This window comes from Octopus bimaculoides, chromosome 9 (assembly GCF_046866305.1).
Source record: "Octopus bimaculoides isolate indiv1 chromosome 9, ASM4686630v1, whole genome shotgun sequence".
Lineage (NCBI taxonomy): Eukaryota > Metazoa > Mollusca > Cephalopoda > Octopoda > Octopodidae > Octopus > Octopus bimaculoides.
This window is the reverse complement of record NC_142936.1, coordinates 34184296-34204978: the sequence shown is the minus strand read 5'-3', so window position 1 is coordinate 34204978 and position 20683 is coordinate 34184296. Positions and strand designations below refer to the sequence as shown.

Below are 20683 nucleotides of genomic sequence, written 5' to 3'. Positions count from 1 at the left end.
ATTTATTTTAAATCATTTATTTATTTTAAATCGTTCATCTTTCTCCCCCCTCTCACTCTCACACACACGCACATATACTACTTTGGGAGCGAAAGAGTTTTGTTTATATTTCACTACTATGAAACAAAAACATATGTAACAATTTGTCAGTCCCCCCCCCCCCCCCGTTTTTCGGACCACAAAAAGGGTTTGGTAATTTTTCAGATTAACACCCACAGGATTTCCACTAGGGTTAAGGTTAATGTTAGGATTAGGATTAGGGTTGGTGTTAGGGTTAGGGTTAGAGTTAACCTAGAAGGGACAGGCGCCTTATTTTTTGGTTAAGGCTGTTGGTAAGTTTTCCTAAGTTACTCCAATCCACATCACCAATGCAAACCTTCAGATCAACCTTTTCCTATGCAAATCTCTAATGCAACTTTAAAAAAAACAATCAATGAGTGGAAATAACCAATAAACTGATTCCTTATGAGATTTCTCAATCAAATTACCAGCAAACCATTTTCAGCCAAACCAATTTCAACAGATTTCGCTCAAATTTGATGTCGATGTTACTTATTTTGGTTTGAAACAGAGCACTTGATCACTTAATAATCCTAGCTTAATCCCGAGCAGCGCCGGGCTATACTGCTAGTATCATTATAAAGGCACAGGCATACCTGTGTGGTTAAAAAGTTTGCTTTCCGTCCTTGTTGTCTTGGATTCAGTCTTGCTGTGTAGCATCTTGGGTGTCTTCTACTATAGCCCCAGGCCAACCAAAGCCTTATAAGTGGATTTGGTAGATAGAAACTAAAAGAAGCTTATCATTGTGTACACACACAAACACACACACACACACACACACACACACACACACACACACACACAGTGTTCAGACTAAATTTGACAATTTTTATGACTCCTTTTCAGGAACAGTCAATGGTATTGGAGAAGATAAGGATTAACCCTTTAGCATTTAGATTACTTTGTCAAATATAGTGTTTGTTTATTTACCTTGTTTTGAATTAATCATGCATTATCGTGTAGCTTTTAAATTTCAATGATGTGATTATATATTCTTTGAATGATATTGTAGGGTAGGTGTGAAAGGCCAGATCTGGCTTGGGCTGGATATGGCCAGTTTAAATGCTGAATGGTTAAAGTTGTAGTTGAGAAAAGAAGGACTGGAAGCCATCTGAATATTAGAAAAGAGCCTGTATCATGATGATTCACACTAGGTACCAAAATGCTGACATCATGACTGCTGTTTCATGCTCAGTGAACACTGAAAAGAATGTAAGATATAATATGAATAGCTGTGTTTCATCATAAAGAACATTTTTCACTTTTAACAATTGGGTTTAAATACTGGATTGGCTCACAACGTCACCTGCCCAGACTGGGATGCATTACATTTCGGAGTAGTTTTCTCTTCTTCACCCACAAAAATGAGACAGGGCAGTGATGAGAGACCATATCTCTCTTATGATACTCCTGTCATCATTCAGTTTGATAAATGCTAAGAAAACTGGGGGTAGATGAATGGCTTGCAAGATCCATGCAAGCCTTGTACAGAGGTGTAGTTAGCAAAGTAAAAGTTAGCAAGAAGTTCAGTGAGAAACTTAGCATTTAGTTAGATGCTCACCAAGATTTGGTTCTTAGGTCACTTTCCTTATTAGTTTTTTCTAGGCCATAACAGGGAAATTCAAGACAGGTGTTTCATTACTTACTGCCCCTCTGTACAGATTTGTATGGCCTTCACAAGCCATTTATCTCCAGTTTCCTTACCAACCACCAAATTACAGAGCAAGGGTTTCTGTCAAAAGTCTTCTGAGATCAACACTTATCCAAGCAGCTCACTGTAAATAAAATACAGGGTAACAGTGCTAAGCAGTGATGTGTATAAATGCAAACTTGTTACCAGTTCAAATCTACTTGACCATAAGAAAGCTTTTCACTGTGTTTTGTTATGGAGAAAATTTCTCACTGTTGACAAATGAGTGTAAATACACCTAATCAGCTTGCAGTGCTACCTGACCAAACTATGGGATGCATTGCATTTTGGATTAGTTATCTCCTCTTCAGTCACAATAACCAGACCATATATATATATATATATATATATATATATATATAGGTTCAAAAAAACAACAAAGTGAGGACGTGATACGGATAGTGTTATTGGACGCTCGGGAAAGGAAAGAGAGAGTGTATGACGTTTCGGGCGTAGCCCTTCGTCGGAAAGATGGAAAGTTCGGAGAATGGAAGAACGGAGAAAGAGGAAAATGGTACCAATGCTCACGAGGTTACATTGTGAAAAGACCGGAAGAGGAGGTGGTGGGGGAAAAGTTCTTTCTAAGACAGGAGAGTGAAAAAGGGAGATGAATATCTGTGCGTGCGCGAGAGTCTGCGAGTGTGTGTGTGATAACAGAACGTGTGTGTGCGTATGTATGTTTGTGTGTGTGTGTGTGCATGGTTTGGTGGTTTATCTGTTAGTCTGTTTGTGTGTATGACGTAGTGGAAGGAATTAGTGGCAGGAATGGTTAGTGGATGCTTATAGACAATGGTAAGTGGAAGGTCAGCAGGCGGTTTTTTGAGTATGTGTGTGTTCGTGTTTGTGTGGGGTTGTAGGTGTTGGGTACGTGTACGTGTTTGTGTATTTTGTATGTGTGCGTGTGTGTATGTGTATGTTTTTGTGCGTGCGTGTGTGTTTGTGTATATGTGCGTTGCTGTGTACGTGTGTGTGCGTGCATTTGCTATTGTATGTGCGTGTGTTGTTTATGCCCATGTGTGTGTGATTGTATGCGTGTCTGTGAGTGTGTAGTGTTGGTGAGAAGTGTGTGTGGGATTGTGAGTGTTAGGTACGGGTGTGTGTGTGTTTATGTGTGTCTGTATGTGTGTGTGCGCGTGTGTGTATATTTTTTGTGTGTGCGTGTATGTGTATATTGTGTATGTGAGAGGTGTGTGTGCATGTGTGTATATGTGTATGTGTGCATGTGTGTATATGTGTATGTGTGTGTGTGTGTGGTTTTGTGTATGTGAGAGGTGTTTATGTGTGTGCATGCGTATGTGTGTGAGAGCGTAAGGATGTGTGCTAGGTATGTGTGTTATTTTGTGTGTGCACTCCTGTGTGTATGCAGCTGTGTATGTAGGCGTGCGCGTGTATATGGGTGTGTGTGTGTATATATGTGTGTTCGTCTATGTGTGTGTGAGGGCGCGCATGTATGTGGGCGGTATATATGTAAGGTGTGTGTGTAGGTGTATGGGAGGTATGTGAGGTATGTGTGGATGGGGGTATGTATGGGTTGTCAGGTGTGTGGGAGGTATTTGTGAATGGGGGTATATGTGGGTTATGTGTGCAAGGGTGTGTATGCTTGGGTGTGTGTGTGTGTGTGTGTATGTTTGCGTGATTGTTAGCGTGTGTGTGTATATCTATATCTTCTTCTTGGCTTGGCATTGCTGACGAAGATTAGGAAGGCTGTTGTCCACGTCGTCTGCACGCTCATTCATGGCTGATAAGGCCAACATGGGATCGACATATCTGATTGCAGTGATGACAGGGGTATGGTTGTTCAGGGTCTGATGATACAGCTGCATTGTTTTTTTTTTTGCCTCTGACGTTTTTCTTTAAGAGAGGTACTGTGAGAGATCTCAAAAGAGCAAACAACATCACTGATGGTATGGTGCCAAGTGACATGGTCAGTTGTTAGTGTGGATCACTCATGATAATCAATGTTACAAACACTAAGGGACTACTTCAGGCAGTCGTAACACTTCCTTGGTGTCCCCCTGTTGTGGTGGCTGGTGGTGAGCTCACCATACGTGATGATCTTGAGTAGGTGGTGGTCTTTCATCCTGTCAACATGCCTTACCCAACACAGTCATGTCTTAAGTAAAATGGCTTCCATGTTGGTGATCTTTGCTCACTCGAGGACCTCAGTGTTGGTAATGTAGTCGCTTCAGTGTTGAGGATGGTATTGAGGAAGCATAGATGAAAACGTTTGAGGAGTCTGAGATGATAGCAGTAGGGGATCCAGTACTCAGAGCCATATAGAAAAATCGCGAGAACGACTGACTTTTGTGTTGACCTTGCTGTTCCACACATGCTTCTACAGTCTGCCAAATGCTTTGCTTGCCTTTGCAGGTCTGTTGTCAATTTCTTTGTCGATGCTCACATCTGATGAGATGGTACATCCAAGTTAAGTGAACTGCTGTATGGATTTCAGTTCTGTTTTGGCAATGGTGATGTGGGGCAGGCTGTACTCTTCCTGAGGAACTGGTTGGTGTCTGACCGGATTCCAGCCTGAAGTGCTGGGTGGCCTCTGCAAAGCAGAATGTGATGTGTTGCAGGGCTCTTTCTCTGTGTGCAACAAGTGCAGATCATCTGCAAAGAGGAGGTCCTGGATCAGTTGCTCTTGGGTCTTGGTGTGGGCCTGTAGGCACTGGAGGTTGAAAAGACTGCCATCCAGACATCTTCAGTATCAAGGTCTGCAGTGGCCTGCTTGAGTATCATGTTGAAGAAGATGCTGAAAAGAGTTGGTGCTAGGATACAGCTCTGCGTCACGCTGTTGTTGATGGGGAATGGCTGATATGTCGCTATTCAGGCAAACTTGTCCTTGTTGGTCTTCGTGAAGCTGGATGATCATGGTTAGGAATTTTGGGAACTGCTATAGACTCTTTCTGCTCACAGTGTCAAACGCTTTTATCAGATCGACAAATGTTGCATAAAGTGCTTTGTTTTGCTCCTGGCACTTTTCTTGGAGCAGCCTGAGAATGAAAGCCATAATCTTTACCTTCAGTTCATCTTTGGTGTTACAAGGAGTTTTGTTGGTCTCTCACTCAACTGTGCCACACACATAATAATCAAGGGGGTTGAGTGTGAGGAGTTAGGCGGCCAGATGTTATGGGTGATGTGGTCACAGAAATTGTCTGACAGTCATGACCGGGTTCTCCTGCTTGTGTGGCATGGTGCAGAGTCCTGTTGCCAGATATAGGGTCTTCCAGCAGCCACCCTCTTAACCCAGGGCAGCACTACCTCCTGCAGGCACTTGATGTAGGTCTGTGTTGAGTCTGAGGTTGTGTAGAAAGATGAATGGAGGCATAACATCTCCATCATTAGTGATCACTCCAAACACCATGATGTTGACTGGATGTTTGATTTTTATCACTTTCAGTACATGTTCTCAGATTGAACTATCCTCAGATTGATGCCCAAACACTCTGAAATGTTTGTACTGGAACTTCCAGTGCGAATGCCAGGCAGTACAGCCTGTCATTTCCAAATTTCTGGCAGAGTGAATTGCATCATGGCGCTGTTTTTCTCATAGACAGTGCCCAACTGATCATACTATTCTGTGTAGTCGACAAAATCAAAAACAAACAATGCTCATGTGTGAAATTAAAAATATAAAATGGTGACAATTTACCCATCACACTCTGTGTGTGTGTGTGTGTGTGTGTGTGTGTGTATATATATATATATATATATATATATATATATATATATATATATACATATACATACACACATGCATGAGTGTGTGTGTGTACTCTTGTCTTGACATCACATGATGGTTGTAAATGAGCATCACCTTTATTCAAATGATGTTTCTTTCCAATTTTCTGTGAAAAACAATGTCTGGCCATGTAAAATATTACTTTAGAAACAGATGAAGGTTAGTGTTAGGAGGCGTCCAACTGTAGAAAACCTGCTTCATTAAATTCCATCTGAGCCATGCGAGCATGGAAAAGTAGAGTATATAACATAAGTTTGTACACTTAAAATTTAATATAAACTAATGTTTTTATATCTTTTGGAAGATATCAGTATTAGATACTATCCTTTAAGCAGAGAACAGTGTAGCATATTGTCATTCACATTATCTGTAAGCTTTGATGTCTTATCAGTAGTTGATTTTTTAAAAACGATTAACGCTTGGCCTGTCCAAAGCATTTTCGTAAGTTTATCCTAAATATCCATGCTTGTTTTCAGGCTTTTAGTTAGGCCTTGTTTCATACGTTTTGAGTAATATAAAGCTTTCTTTTGAAAAGTCCCAAGTTGGTGGTTGATAAAAATTGGGAATGTGTGTCATATATGATGCATGGACACCCAGAAAATATGTCCTGTATATCATATGTAATACACAGGACAGGCCAAAGGTAAATGCAATACCTTGTTTCATGTTTCTTTCTTTACGTCCTGTATATACTTTAGTGAATTTGTTCATTATTTAATGTTACAATCTTTCTTTTTGTATTTAGAAACCCTAATGAAAAGATTTTGCTCAATAAAGATGCCATAGGTGATGTTGCCTTAAAGAAAAATGTTAATTCCCAGATTTGTAATGATCTTAGCTTCATAGCTGAGACTTTTATTGATACAGATTATACTTCAAATACACTTGATGTGTTGTCTAAAGGTAAATATTACATGTTTAAATATTACAAATATTTATGATAAATTTACCAAAAATATTGTATTAAAAATGTTTTGGAGAAGTACAGAAATGTAACTAATTTCATGTAAAAAAAATTTACATAAGCCCATTTTACATCCAGCTTTCTATGCTAGCATAGGATACATGTAACTCTGAGCATGTCACCACTTATTGTGGTAGTAACTGCTGATCTTTGTTGCTGTGTGTTATTTGGTTTTGAGGAATTCTTGTTGCAATGTTAATGCAGTTACGCAAAAAGATATTGTCAATGACTGAAGTACCATTATCATCATCTGCTACTGGGACGATAAAGGGGTTGTACTGAAAAATAAATTCTTGAGTACACAGATCAAATTAGAAAAACTATTAAAAGAGTCGAAACAAAAGTATAAGGTGAAATTTGCTGTTGTACAAGGATATGGAACTATATTTACTTCTAATGTAAATGTAAGTTTGATTATCTCCAATTGTAGTGTAGAGTAGTATTGTTTACAATTGCACCATAAAACAGCATTTGGACAAGGAAAAGTGACAGCCAGGTTAAACTAAAAATCATGTTAATGTATCTTGTTTTTCTCTTTTAAAATGTAATTGAAAAATTGGTATATGTTTCTCATGAACTGAAGAAAATATGTTTGGCAACAAGACTTATAAAGGATATAAACTTAAGAAACAATTTTCCTCTCTATTTGTTGATTTCAATCCTGTTAATATAACATGTCAGTTGTAATGCTTCTCTTTCTTCCATTCTGTGTACAATAATGCAGTCTAGTGGCTCTAGATAATGAAAATGAATAGAACATTTTGAAAATCTGTCATGAACACCTTATGTGATTAGTGACTGTAATAGAAAAGTGATACTGTTTTGTTATGTTGGGTAAGAGATATTCAACATCTTTGATAGTTTCATAGACATAGAGAGAGGTGTTGGTGCTCTGTGCAGTGTGAGTAGTGTTGATGTTTCTGCTGAACATAAGATAAAACATTCATTGACTGATTACTTTATGCCAAAAAGGACAGGCTATTTCAAAGTCTATCTTTTCTCTTAGCCCTGGAGAACAGACTCCTCTTACATGAGGCTGCAATTGTTGACTGCAGTATGTGAATTTTATGATGTCAATAGAGAAATCTTGGCACAGATTTTGCAAAGCTGTTTTTCCACAAGGGTTAGATGTAAAGCTTTGCCAGGTAACTATTTCTGAATTAAGTTCTTGATGAAGTAAGAGCTGCAACTATGGAGACAAGCACTATCAATGTTCTATACAATGGAGTTAGTTCCAGTTGTGGCTGAGGTGACATCAGAGAAAGCAACCACAACCCTCTCTCAGTTCATCTTGATATCAGGAATGGTACTGGTAACACCAGCGGTAGCTGGTGTTACTAGTCATCAAGGTCAACAAAAGTTGTTACTCCTTGTCTGAATTCCATATTTGCCTACAAGACTTACCAGCAATTGTCAAAATTGATAAAGAACCTCCTTTCTAAGGTCATCATTTTGTTAATCAGTGTATGTTTCATCACAGGAAGGTTACCACTCACTGGTCTGATGCTAATGGCAAAGTTGAATGCTTCTTGAGAACTATGAACACATTCATTAGTATTTGCCAGTACCGCTGGACTGGCTCCCATGCAGGTGGCACATAAAAAATACCTTTTTGAGCGTGGCCATTGCCAGTACCGTGTGACTGGCCTTCATGCCGGTGGCACGTAAAAGCACCCACTACACTCTCGGAGTGGTTGGTGCTAGGAAGGGCATCCAGCTGTAGAAACTCTGCCAAAGCAGATTGGTGCCTGGTGCAGCCTTCTGGCTTGCCAGTCCTCAGTCAAATCGTCCAACCCATGCTAGCATGGAAAGCGGACGTTAAACGATGATGATGATGATGATGGTGGAAGGCCAAAACTGGTAACTCCCCACAGTGCATGGTAACTCCCCACAGTGCAACCAGTGTCCCTCTTTGAGGCCCTTGATAGGAGGAAGATGAATGTCATTCTACTTGGTGTCATGCATTATGAAACTTCTTTGACAATACATTCCTGCATAACCTTGAATAATGTTCAGAACAGTGATAAAATAAAAAAGATATGCAGACCAGATGTGATGCACCCAGATTCTTCACTTCGCATGGACAACAGTGTGTTCATACAGCAATGAAGAGACTGTCTCTACCTTTCAAGGCAAGCTCATTTATAGTTGTCTAGAAAAGTAGGAATATGGTAACAATAGAACATGGTTCCTATAAAATCTCATGCAATTCTTCATGCATCTGAAGAAAAAGCATATGAACTAACAAGTGAACTAACCGATGAGCTGCTGTCAGTGATGCCACCTGAACCAATCAGGGTGGACATAAATCCAAGGATATCATTTCAACCAAAATTTTCACTACAGCCTAAATTGAGTCAGAAAATGTAAACAAAACAAGGACAAACTGACGAAATCATAAATTACTAACAACTTATTGTATATGGTGATATTTAAATAATTGTCACTGTATGTGCCTGTAATTAAAAAAAAAAATGAGGTAAAATTTTATATAAAATCTATTACAGAATTTCGGAGATGTTTTTCAGACACCACTTTAACACATTAGAAGTATAATGAAAGACAAAATAGCATAGTTGTTAGTGTTGAATAAAATGCCTTGTGGTATTTGTTCCAACTCTGTGCTCAAATTTCATGAGGTCCTGTCTAACCCATGCTAGCATGGACAGTGGATATTAAAAGATGATGGTGATGATGATGTCAATTTTGCCTTTCAAATTTTCAAGGATGACAAAAAAAAAAAAAATTCAGGGTAGTGGATTGGTAAAACTGCTAGGTCAAAGAAGATGCCTTACAATATCATTTTCTGGTTCTGTACACTGTAGAAACACCTGTGGTGGCATGGGTGTCAAGCTGCATCAGCCAACTCAGCAGCTTTTCCCTTAGGCAGCCTTGGTGGTATTGGAGAGGGAAGAGTTACATGGATTGGTAAAAAAAAAAAAAGTCACCCCTGCTTGCAGATGAATGGTCAGCTTTGATTGCAGAGGCCCCATTATTATAATAAAAGAAATACTTATGCATTTGGTTCCCCTTTATAATTAGATTATCAATTAACCAATCTCATTTCCTGGCATCACAACGTTTCATTTATGAACATTTGATATAGCTGAGGAACAGCAGAAGCTAATCTACTAGCAATATTTTTTTAGAGAACTTTATAACATCAAAGATAATCTCTATATTCAGTTATGGAATGTTTTCTATCCTTTGATGGTGGTAGCGAGTATTTTTTCCAAGTAAAATGATCTCGATGATTATGAGATCAAAATGCAGTTACACAGACTTTTCTTATAAAGTTTCTTATGTACTTATGTTCCATTTTAAAAGTAATGTTCTTTTTCAAATTTTTTAATTGTTTTATACTGATTGAGATTTCATGAATGTTTTTCATGAAATATTTTTCAAGTCTATTTTCTTGATGTTTCTATTTTGCTTGACATTATCAAAAAACAAATCAATGGCACAGAGATAAATAGATAATTATGATAAAATTGTAATTAAAGTTGTGATACATCATTAAAACCCTGGGGAAAATAGAATTCTATTCTATATAATATTTGCTTATTGTTGTTTATCATTATTTCATGATAAAGAGAAAAACTAATTCTTTTCTCGTTCATTTTTTAGTTGATGAATTGGAATCTGAAAAATTGTGTAAAAATGCTGATGAAAATCTACATTTAAATGTTCCCATTGAAAAACCTAAAATTGCTACTAAAAGTCACCCTGATGTAAAAAGACGTTCCAGTATTGAATTTAGACGGGAATCTCTGGATGAAATCGATTTTGGTACAACTCTCCCGGCTACCCGAAAAAAGCGCCGTTCTTCATTCCTCTTGTCTGCTACAGGTCTTGGTAAAAACCTTCACCAACAACTGGATATTTTAGAACCATCAGTTATTAAAGATTCTTATGCAGAAGAAGTTAATTTGGAAAATGCAGCTGTAATAGATTCAAATACATCAGTGAACAGAAATAGTTCTGAATCTTCTGACAGGGATAAAGTAGTTAAAAATAACTCTAACCATATTCCTTGTACTGATGCATCAATGTCAAATGGTAAAACTGCAGAAACAGCCTTAGTAGTTAATGATGCTGATAATGGTTTAAATAATGCCATACCTAACACTACAATAAATGGAGAAGTTGACATGGAATTGACTGAAATAATAAATAACACTGATGTAATGCATGAGTCATCACAAAATTTACCAACTGGTAATGATGTTCATCCATCTGATATAAATCTGGAGAAACAAAAAGATATGACTGTTGCTAAAGAAACTTTTGTTAAACCAGCAATAGTACCTAAGAAAGTAAAACCAAAAGGCAACAAAAAATCGTCAAAAAGCTCAAAGGATAAAAAGGAAGATGAAGGAGGTGTGTATTTCATTTTTCTAATTTGTTTCACTGCCTTTCTATAATAAAACGAAGGTATGCTAAATATAAAAATGCTGCTTATGTGAAAGCATTCACTGACATGGTAATTCATAATTTTTACTACAAAACAAAATACAGTGCTCTGTGAGAATAAATAGCTTTAATGAAAGGTGGGGGGAATTAACAGACTTATTACAACATTTGATGGAAGGTCTTACAGTATTTATTCCAGCACTCTAGTGTTTGAGTTCAAATTTCTCCAATGTCAACTTTACTAAATACAAAGGTTTTACTCTATAGAAACATCATGAGTGATGTTTTGAAGAAAAATGTATATCTCCGGATTTTTAATGATCTAAGCTTGATTGCTGTGTCTTTAATAATGATGGATTTTTATTTCAAATACACTTGATTAACTCTAAAATATTCCATGTTTAAATACTCCAGATATTCATGGTAAATTTGCCAAAAGTATTGTATAACAAATGTTTTATGCTTTTGAAAACTTTGCAGAAGAGTAACTATCATCATCATCATTTAATGTCTGTTTTCTATGCTGGCATGGGTTGAACAGTTTGACCAGAGTTGGCAAGCAGGAGAGCTGCACCAGTTTCCACTTTGATGTGGCTTGATTTCTGCAGTTGGATGCCCTTCCTAATGCCAACCATTTTACAGAGTGTGCTGGGATCCTTCCTTACGGGGCACTGGCATGGGTGCTTTTGTGGTGCCAGCATGGGCACTATTATGTGGTGCTGGCATGGGTGCTTTTTACATGCCACCAGCACAGGGCTCTTGGTGAAAAAAATATTTACATAAGCAGATCCTTTTACATTTAGCTTTCTATGCAAGCATGGGTTGGATGTATCGCAGCATGTTACCACTTGTTGTGATCCTTCATTTGCTGTACCCAGTAACAGAGAAAACGGCCAATTTTATTGGTTTATGTAATTTATAAATTATTTTGCTATACGGAGAGCATGAATGAAATACAAGTTATGCTTAAAATATCTGGCAGTGAATAGGATACAAAAGACAGAAAGCTGCAGGGTTTTGAGGAATTGTTGTTGAGTTAATGAAATTAGACAAAGTATTATCATAAAGACTGGAGTACCATTATCATCATCTGTTGCTCTGTAGATAAAGGGGTTGTACTGAAAACATAAATGGTGCATTTCATGTGTCACCCGCACATGAGCCAGTCCAGGGGCACTGGCAACGATCTCGCTCGAAAGATTTCATGTGTCGCCCACACATGAGCCAGTCCAGGGGCACCGGCAACGATCTCGCTTGAAAATCCTACGACGGCCCCACACAAGAGCCAGTTCAAGGGCACTGGCAACGATCTCGCTCGAAAGATTTCATGTGTCACCCGCACAAGAGCCAGTCCAGGGGCACTGGCAACGATCTCGCTCGAAAATCCTACGACGGCCCCGTACAAGAGCCAGTCCAGGGGCACTGGCAACGGTCTCGCTCGAAAAATTTCTTGTGTCACCCGCACAAGAGCCAGTTCAGGGGCACTGGCAACGATCTCAATCGAACATCCCACGGAGGCCAGCCAGTCGGCACTGGCAACGGCCACGCCCAAATGGTGCATTTCATGTGTCACCCGCACAAGAGCCAGTCCAGGGGCACTGGCAACGATCTCGCTCAAAAGATTTCATGTGTCGCCCACACATGAGCCAGTCAAGGGGCACCGGCAACGATCTTGCTGGAAAATCCTATGACGGCCCTGCACAAGAACCAGTTTAGGGGCACTGGCAACGATCTCGCTCGAAAGATTTCATGTGTCGCCCGCACATGAGCCAGTCCAGGAGCACCGGCAACGATCTCGCTGGAAAATCCTACGACGGCGCCGCACAAGAGCCAGTTCAGGGGCATTGGCAATGATCTCGCTCGAAAGATTTCATGTGTCGCCCGCACATGAGCCAGTCCAGGGGAACCGGCAACAATCTCGCTCAAAAATCCTACGACGGCCCCGCACAAGAGCCAGTTCGGGGGCACTGGCAACGATCTCGCTCGAAAAATTTCATGTGTCACCCGCACAAGAGCCAGTCCAGGGGCACTGGCAACGATCTCGCTCGAAAAATTTCTTGTGTCACCCGCACAAGAGCCAGTACTGGGGCACCGGCAACGATCTCGATCGAAAATCCCACGAAGGCCAGCCAGGCAGCACTGGCAACGGCCACGCCCAAAATGGTGCATTTCATGTGTCACCCGCACATGAGCCAGTCCAGGGGCACTGGCAACGATCTCGCTCAAAAGATTTCATGTGTTGCCCGCACATGAGCCAGTCCAGGGGCACTGGCAACGATCTCGCTCAAAACATTTCATGTGTTGCCCGCACATGAGCCAGTCCAGGGGCACCGGCAACGATCTCGCTTGAAAATCCTACGACTGCGCTGCACAAGAGCCAGTTCAGGGGCACTGGCAACGATCTCGCTCGAAAGCTTTCAAGTGTCGCCCGCACATGATCCAGTCCAGGGGAACCGGCAACGATCTCGCTCGAAAATCCTACGACAGCCCCGCACAAGAGCCAGTCCAGGGGCACTGGAAACGATCTGGCTCGAAAATCCTTCGATGGCCCTGGCACAAGAGCCCGTTCAGGGGCACTGGCAACGATCTTGCTCGAAAAATTTCATGTGTCACCCGCACAAGAGCCAGTCCAGGGGCACTGGCAATGATCTCGCTCGAAAGATTTCGTGTGTCAACCGCACAAGAGCCAGTACAGGGGCACCGGCAACGATCTCGATCGAACATCGCACGGAGGCCAGCCAGGCGGCACTGGCAACGGCCACGCCCAAATGGTGCATTTCATTTGTCACCTGCACATGAGCCAGTCCAGGGGCACCAGCAACGATCTCGCTGGAAAATCCTACGACGGTGCTGCACAAGAACCAGTTCAGGGGCACTGGCAACGATCTCACTCGAAAGCTTTCATGTGTCGTCCGCACATGAGCCAGTGCAGGGGAACCGGCAACGATCTCGCTCGAAAATCCCACGACAGCCCCGCACAAGAGCCAGTTCAGGAGGACTGGCAACGATCTCGCTCGAAAATCCTACGACAGCCCCGCACAAGAGCCAGTTCAGGGGCACTGGCTACGATCTCGCTCGAAAAATTTCATGTGTTACCCGCACATGAGCCAGTCCAGGGACACTGGCAACAATCTCAATCGAAAATCCCACGAAGGCCAGCCAGGCTGCACTGGCAACGGCCGCGCCCAAAATGGTGCATTTCATGTGTCACCTGCACATGAGCCAGTCCAGGGGCACCAGCAACGATCCCACTCGAAGGTCCATACACATGCTGCGGGCACAAGTGCCAGAAAGGCGACGCTGGGCACAGGTTCCATCACGATTTCGATTTCGCTTGCCCCAATAAGTCTTTGCAAGCTGAGTTTCGTGTCCAATGACGGAGACGGCATGGGCATGGGTGCCAGTCGTCGAATTTAACTCGATTTCGATTTCACTTGCCTCAACAGGTCTTCGCAAGTGGAGTTTAGTGTCCAATTTAACTCGATTTCGATTTCACTTGCCTCAACAGGTCTTCGCAATTGAGGTTTAGTGTCCAATTTAACTCGATTTCGATTTCACTTGCCTCAACAGGTCTTCGCAATTGAGGTTTAGTGTCCAATTTAACTCGATTTCGATTTCACTTGCCTCAACAGGTCTTCGCAAGTGGAGTTTAGTGTCCAATGAAGGAAGGTACGCATAAGTGGACTGGCTGAGGCCATAGATTTAGGTCTCACTTGGCTTGCCGGGTCTTCTCATGTACAGCATATTTCCAAAGGTCTCGGTCAGAAGTCATCGCCTCGGTGAGGCCCAATGTTCGAAGGTCGTGCCTCACCACCTCATCCCAGGTCTTCCTGGGCCTACCTCTTCCGCAGGTTCCCTCAACTGCTAAGGTGTGGCACTTTTTCACGCAGCTATTCTCATCTATTCTCGCTACATGACCATACCAGCGCAATCGTCTCTCTTGCACATCACAACTGATGCTTCGTAAGTTCAACTTTTCTCTCAAGGTACTGATACTCTGTCTAGTATGCACACTGACATTACACATCCATCGGAGCATACTGGCTTCATTCCTTGCGAGCCTACGCATGTCCTTGAATGTTAGTTCTCTGTTCTTTCCCCCACTCCCTGTACTTATTAGCCGCCTTTCATAATTCTTCATGTCTTTTAGTTGGGGAGAAAGACAATGTTTTTTTTTTTCAGGTGTGTTTAATGTTTTCTCTATAAACTACAAACAAGCCCCCCTCCTTTTTTTCCATACAAAACTAATGCAAATTTCAAATGGGATATAGCTGTGAAAAGAGCCCATACAAAATGGGTGGCGGAGAAAAGTTATCAAGTGGCTACACAAAATTCAACTGTATACTTTAAAGAGTGTCTTCTACTATAGCCTCAGGCTGACCAGAGTCTTGTGAGCAAATTTGGTAGGTGGAAACTAAAAGAAGCCCGTCATATATGTGTGTGTGTGTGTGTGTGTGTGTGTTTGTCCCACCACCACCATTGCTTGACAACCAATGTTGGTGTGGTTGCGTTCTCGTAACTTAGATGTTCAGCAAAAGAGACTGATAGAATAAGCACCAGGCTTACAGAGAATAATAAGTCCAGGGGTCAATTTCTTCAACTAAAGAGCGGTGCTCCAGCATGGCCACCATTAAATGACTGAAACAAGTAAAGGGACAAAAGAATATCACAAGAACGTTCCGTACCACTAAACCAAGAAGTTTCTTTGAATATGTATGTTGTATTTTAAGGCTAAATAGTAATTCTGTTTATGTTTGCGTAACAGATATTTTGGTTGGATTATATAGTTATTGGTTTTACACTTCTTTATTCTGTAACTGTCACAATATAGAAACATTTCTCATGGCACCAGCACTCAATTTACAGATGTTTACATTTTTTATGTTTTCCGTGAATTGTTCATGGGTCCAGCTAGTAATAAGATATTATTCTTCATAATTTTGTTTTCTATGATAAAAGTAAAAACCTAACTCTTTTCTTTTCCTATTCATTTTTTAGTTGAATTGGAATCTGAAAAATTGTGTAAAAATGCTGACAAAATTCAACATTTAGACGTCCCCATTGAAGAACCTAAAATTGCTACTAAAAGTCACCCTGATGTAAAAAGACGTTCCAGTATTAGACAGGAATCTCTGAATGAAATCGATTTTGGTACAACTCTCCCGGCTACCCGAAAAAAGCGCCGTTCTTCATTCCTCTTGTCTGCTACAGGTCTTGATAAAAACCTTCACCAACAACTGGATATTTTAGATCCATCAGTTATTAAAGATTCTTGTGCAGAAGAAGTTAATTTGGAAAATGCAGCTGTAATGGATTCAAATACATCAGTGAACAGAAATAGTTCTGAATCTTCTGACAGGGATAAAGTAGTTAAAAATAACTCTAACCATATTCCTTGTACTGATGCATCAATGTCAAATGGTAAAACTGCAGAAACAGCCTTAGTAGTTAATGATGCTGATAATGGTTTAAATAATGCCATACCTAACACTACAATAAATGGAGAAGTTGACATGGAATTGACTGAAATAATAAATAACACTGATGTAATGCATGAGTCATCACAAAATTTACCAACTGGTAATGATGTTCATCCATCTGATATAAATCTGGAGAAACAAAAAGATATGACTGTTGCTAAAGAAACTTTTGTTAAACCAGCAATAGTACCTAAGAAAGTAAAACCAAAAGGCAACAAAAAATCGTCAAAAAGCTCAAAGGATAAAAAGGAAGATGAAGGAGGTGTGTATTTCATTTTTCTAATTTGTTTCACTGCCTTTCTATAATAAAACGAAGGTATGCTAAATATAAAAATGTTGCTTATGTGAAAACATTCACTGACATGGTAATTCATAATTTGTACTGCAAAACATAGTAGTTTTGCAGTAGACCTGCAAAAAAAGGCAGGTCTACAGCCACAAATTTACAGAATCTATTTGAAGAAATGCTTATATGAATTTGATGCAATTAAATATTATGCTCCAAAGCTCTGTAGAGATATATGAGAATAAATAGTTTTAATGGAGGGTGGCTCATTGGACACCTTAAAAATATATTCCACCATTTAGATTGCAACATAATATTTCAAAAATATTTCTTAGCATGAAATAGTTAACAAAATCTGTTTTTGTTTTCATTCACTATCTTTAAAATATGAAATGTAATGAAATTGACAACAGAGTAATTCAAGGTAACTTAATTTGTTTATATTTTCTCCTATTGTTTCTCTATTAAAATAAGAAACAAACTGGTCCGTTTTCAATTTGAATTGAGAAACTTTATTTTTTTTTGTCTTTTTAGTTAAATGCAAAGAAACTGATGATAATGAAAATAAAACTGTTATTGAGTTAAGGTTACCAAAACCTGGGAAGATTATTTTTTCCGCGACAAGGAAAAATTTTTCTGGTATTCGACCATCTGCGCCCAAAGTCAGATCAAAAAAGAAAATTAATGAAGAGAAAAAAGAGAAGGAAGAACCAAAATCTTTGTTTGATTTCCATGACAAAACTCCTCAATTATTAAATAAGAAAGACATAAAAGATGAAGGCATTTATAATGTTTCTTTGAATGATTCTACATTTGGTAAATGTCAAAGTCTTGGTCAATATCGTGAGCGAGTTGCCATGGCAAAAGAGAAGAAAAAAGAAGAGATTACTGATGTCAAAGATAATTCAGAAAAAATTATTAATGATAACCAAACTGTATCCAGAATTTCTAATGAGTGCAATGAAGAAAAGATGAAACTTTCACAGTGTAAGAAATTATTAACTAAAGATCAGCCTGTTGCTAAAAAAAAGTCACGTTCAAGGAAAAAAATAAATGACGATGAAGACTATGAAAACTTATATAAACGTACATCTACATGTGAAACTAATGTTCCTGAGAGATCTCTTACCCGCAGAACACGGTCAAAAGTTGTTAGTTATGCAGAAATTGATGAAAGTTTTGATACAAGTGTTATAAAACCACAAACTACACCAGAAATTAATAAAAATTGTCAAAAGACTACTACGAGATTAGAATTGCTTGGTTCTGATAAGACTGATGGAAGCATGAAACAATCTGAAAATTCTAAAATAGCCAATAAAAATAGTTTAAAGCAAGATTCTGAGATGGTGATTTCAAGTCCTTCTCAAAATCCTAAGGGGAAAATTTCTGAACTTTCTAACTCCAACAGCAAACCAACAATGAATGAATCGCACAAAGATAGAGCACAAAAGCATGAAAATTTGGAAAAAGGAATTGTATCCTCATTAAAACAATCAAGTGCTGTTAGTGACATTCTTGAGCGCTATAGAAAAGCTTTACAAGATGATGACATTTCCACTAATGTACCTTTAAGGAGGAGAGGCAGATCAAGCAGTCATATACGGAGAGAATCTTTGACCAACTCAACTACAGAAAACGCTAGAATTGGTTCATCCCAACATAGATCACGATCAGCTTCTTCCGTTAAAGCAGGTAGTAAGAATTCAGGAACAGACTGCTGTAATTCAGAGAAAAAACAATCCAGATTAAGTAAAGTAAAATTTAACGAGGAAATTAGTACAAAAAATGTCAAATCCCGATCTACAAAATCACATAAAAATGTTCCAGAGAAGATGGAACAAGAAAATTCCAGAGAAAGGACACCTGATTTGATTAATGCTGATGACATTTTAAAAATGAAAAAAGTTGTCCACTCTAAAGTGGAAGGAAAGGTAACTCATCTCTAAAATTTTTTTTCAGATGCTTTTCATAATTGCTTTTTACTAATGGATTATAAGATTGAAATAAGAGGGATTCACTTAAATTTTTTTTTAAATCATGAGAAAATATTACTTGAATAACTTCAGACTTTTGGTCCCTTAGAGTTATAATGATGTATGGTACTGTTTCATCATCATCATCATCATCGTTTAACGTCCGCTTTCCATGCTAGCATGGGTTGGACGATTTGACTGAGGACTGTTGAAACCGGATGGCAACACCAGGCTCCAGTCTGATTTGGCAGAGTTTCTACAGCTGGATGCCCTTCCTAACGCCAACCACTCAGAGTGTAGTGGGTGCTTTTACGTGTCACCCGCACGAAAACGGCCACGCTCGAAATGGTGTCTTTTATGTGCCACCCGCACAAGAGCCAGTCCAGGGGCACTGGCAACGATCTCGCTCGAAAATCCTACAGGAGCCAGTCAGGCGGTACTGGCAACGGCCACGCTCAAAATGGTGCATCTCATGTGCCACCCGCACAAGAACCAGTCCAGGGGCACTGGCAACGATCTTACTTGGCTTGCCGGGTCTTCTCACGCACAGCACATTTCCAAAGGTCTCGGTCAGTAGTCATCGCCTCGGTGAGGCCCAATGTACGAAGGTCTTGCCTCACCACCTCAGCCCAGGTCTTCCTGGGCCTACCTCTTCCACGGGTTCCCTCAACTGTTAGGGTGTGGCACTTTTTCACGGAGCATACTGGCTTCATTCCTTGCGAGCTTACGTATGTCCTCAGCAGTTACAGCCCATGTTTCACTGCCATGTAGCATGGTTGTTCGTACGCATGCGTCATACAGTCTGCCTTTTACTCTGAGTGAGAGTCCCTTTGTCGCCAGCAGGGGTAAGAGCTCTCTAAACTTTGCCCAGGCTATTCTTATTCTAGCAGCTACACTTTCAGCGCACCCACCCCCACTACTAACTTGGTCGCCCAGATAGCGGAAGCTATCGACTACCTCTAGTTTTTCACCCTGGAATGAGATAGAAGTTGTTTCCTGTTTGTTTACAGTCTTTATTGCACCTGAACATCTGCCACAAACAAAAACTAACTTGCTAGTTAACCTGCCTTTGATGTTGCTGCACCTCTTATGTGTCCATAGCTTGCACCGGGTACATCTTATAGAGTTACTACCTACTCCTTTTCTACATACTGAGCAGGGCCATCTACCTGAAGGGGTTTGTGTTTTATCTACCTTCCTACTTATTAGGATTTTGGTTTTAGCTAGGTTGACTCTAAGGCCCTTCAATTCTAGACCTTGCTTCCACACCTGAAACTTCTCCTCTAGTTCTGATAGTGACTCCGCAATTAGGGCAAGGTCATCAGCATAGAGGAGCTCCCAGGGGCAACCTGTCTTGAACTCCTCTGTGATTGCCTGGAGGACTATGATAAATAAGAGGGGGCTGAGGACGGAACCTTGGTGGACCCCTACCTCTACCCGGAATTCATTGCTGTACTCATTTCCAACCCTCACCTTACTGGCAGCATCTCTGTACATGGCTCGCACAGCTCTCACTAACCATTCTTCTATCCCAAGTTTCCTCATTGACCACCAGATAAGGGATCGGGGGACCCTGTCAAAGGCTTTCTCCATGTCAACGAAAGCCAGGTACAGAGGTTTATCCTTAGCTAGGTATTTCTCCTGCAACTGTCTCACTAGAAATAAGGCATCAGTAGTGCTTTTACCTGGCACGAACCCAAACTGCATCTCATCTAAATTGATTCACTCGTTTGTTGTTCATAATCAAATTTTCTTTTCCAGGCAACATTAATTTGTGAAATGAAGGAAAATATTGATGTGCAACTCACTGATTTACCACCAGAAGCTACTTCAAGAAATACAAGTCCTTTAAATCTTTCCAAAAATTCTTCAAAACGTCTATCTGAAGATAATTATGAGTAAATTTTTAAAACTTTTTATGTAGTATCATCACCATTTGAGTTTTGTTGCAAATTCTGAAATTATAAAAATGTTTGTTTTCATGTTTATGAACTATTTTCATATGAAGTAGAAATTTCATTCATTGCCTAATTTTATTGGTTATTCTAGAATATAAATATACATTGACATTT

The 20683-nt window shown here is 40.0% G+C and overlaps 1 protein-coding gene across 1 annotated transcript in view; it reads left to right on the top strand.

Annotated features, from left to right (window-relative positions):
• LOC106875105 (uncharacterized) overlaps nucleotides 1–20683 on the top strand; it is a 64180-nt gene that overhangs the window by 20706 nt on the left and 22791 nt on the right. Inside the window, exons 5-9 of the mRNA XM_089357373.1 lie at nucleotides 6238–6395; nucleotides 10084–10836; nucleotides 15868–16611; nucleotides 17170–18569; nucleotides 20373–20509. Of these exons, the coding sequence (XP_089213499.1) occupies nucleotides 6238–6395; nucleotides 10084–10836; nucleotides 15868–16611; nucleotides 17170–18569; nucleotides 20373–20509 (3192 nt within the window). The remainder of the gene's footprint in view (nucleotides 1–6237; nucleotides 6396–10083; nucleotides 10837–15867; nucleotides 16612–17169; nucleotides 18570–20372; nucleotides 20510–20683) is intronic.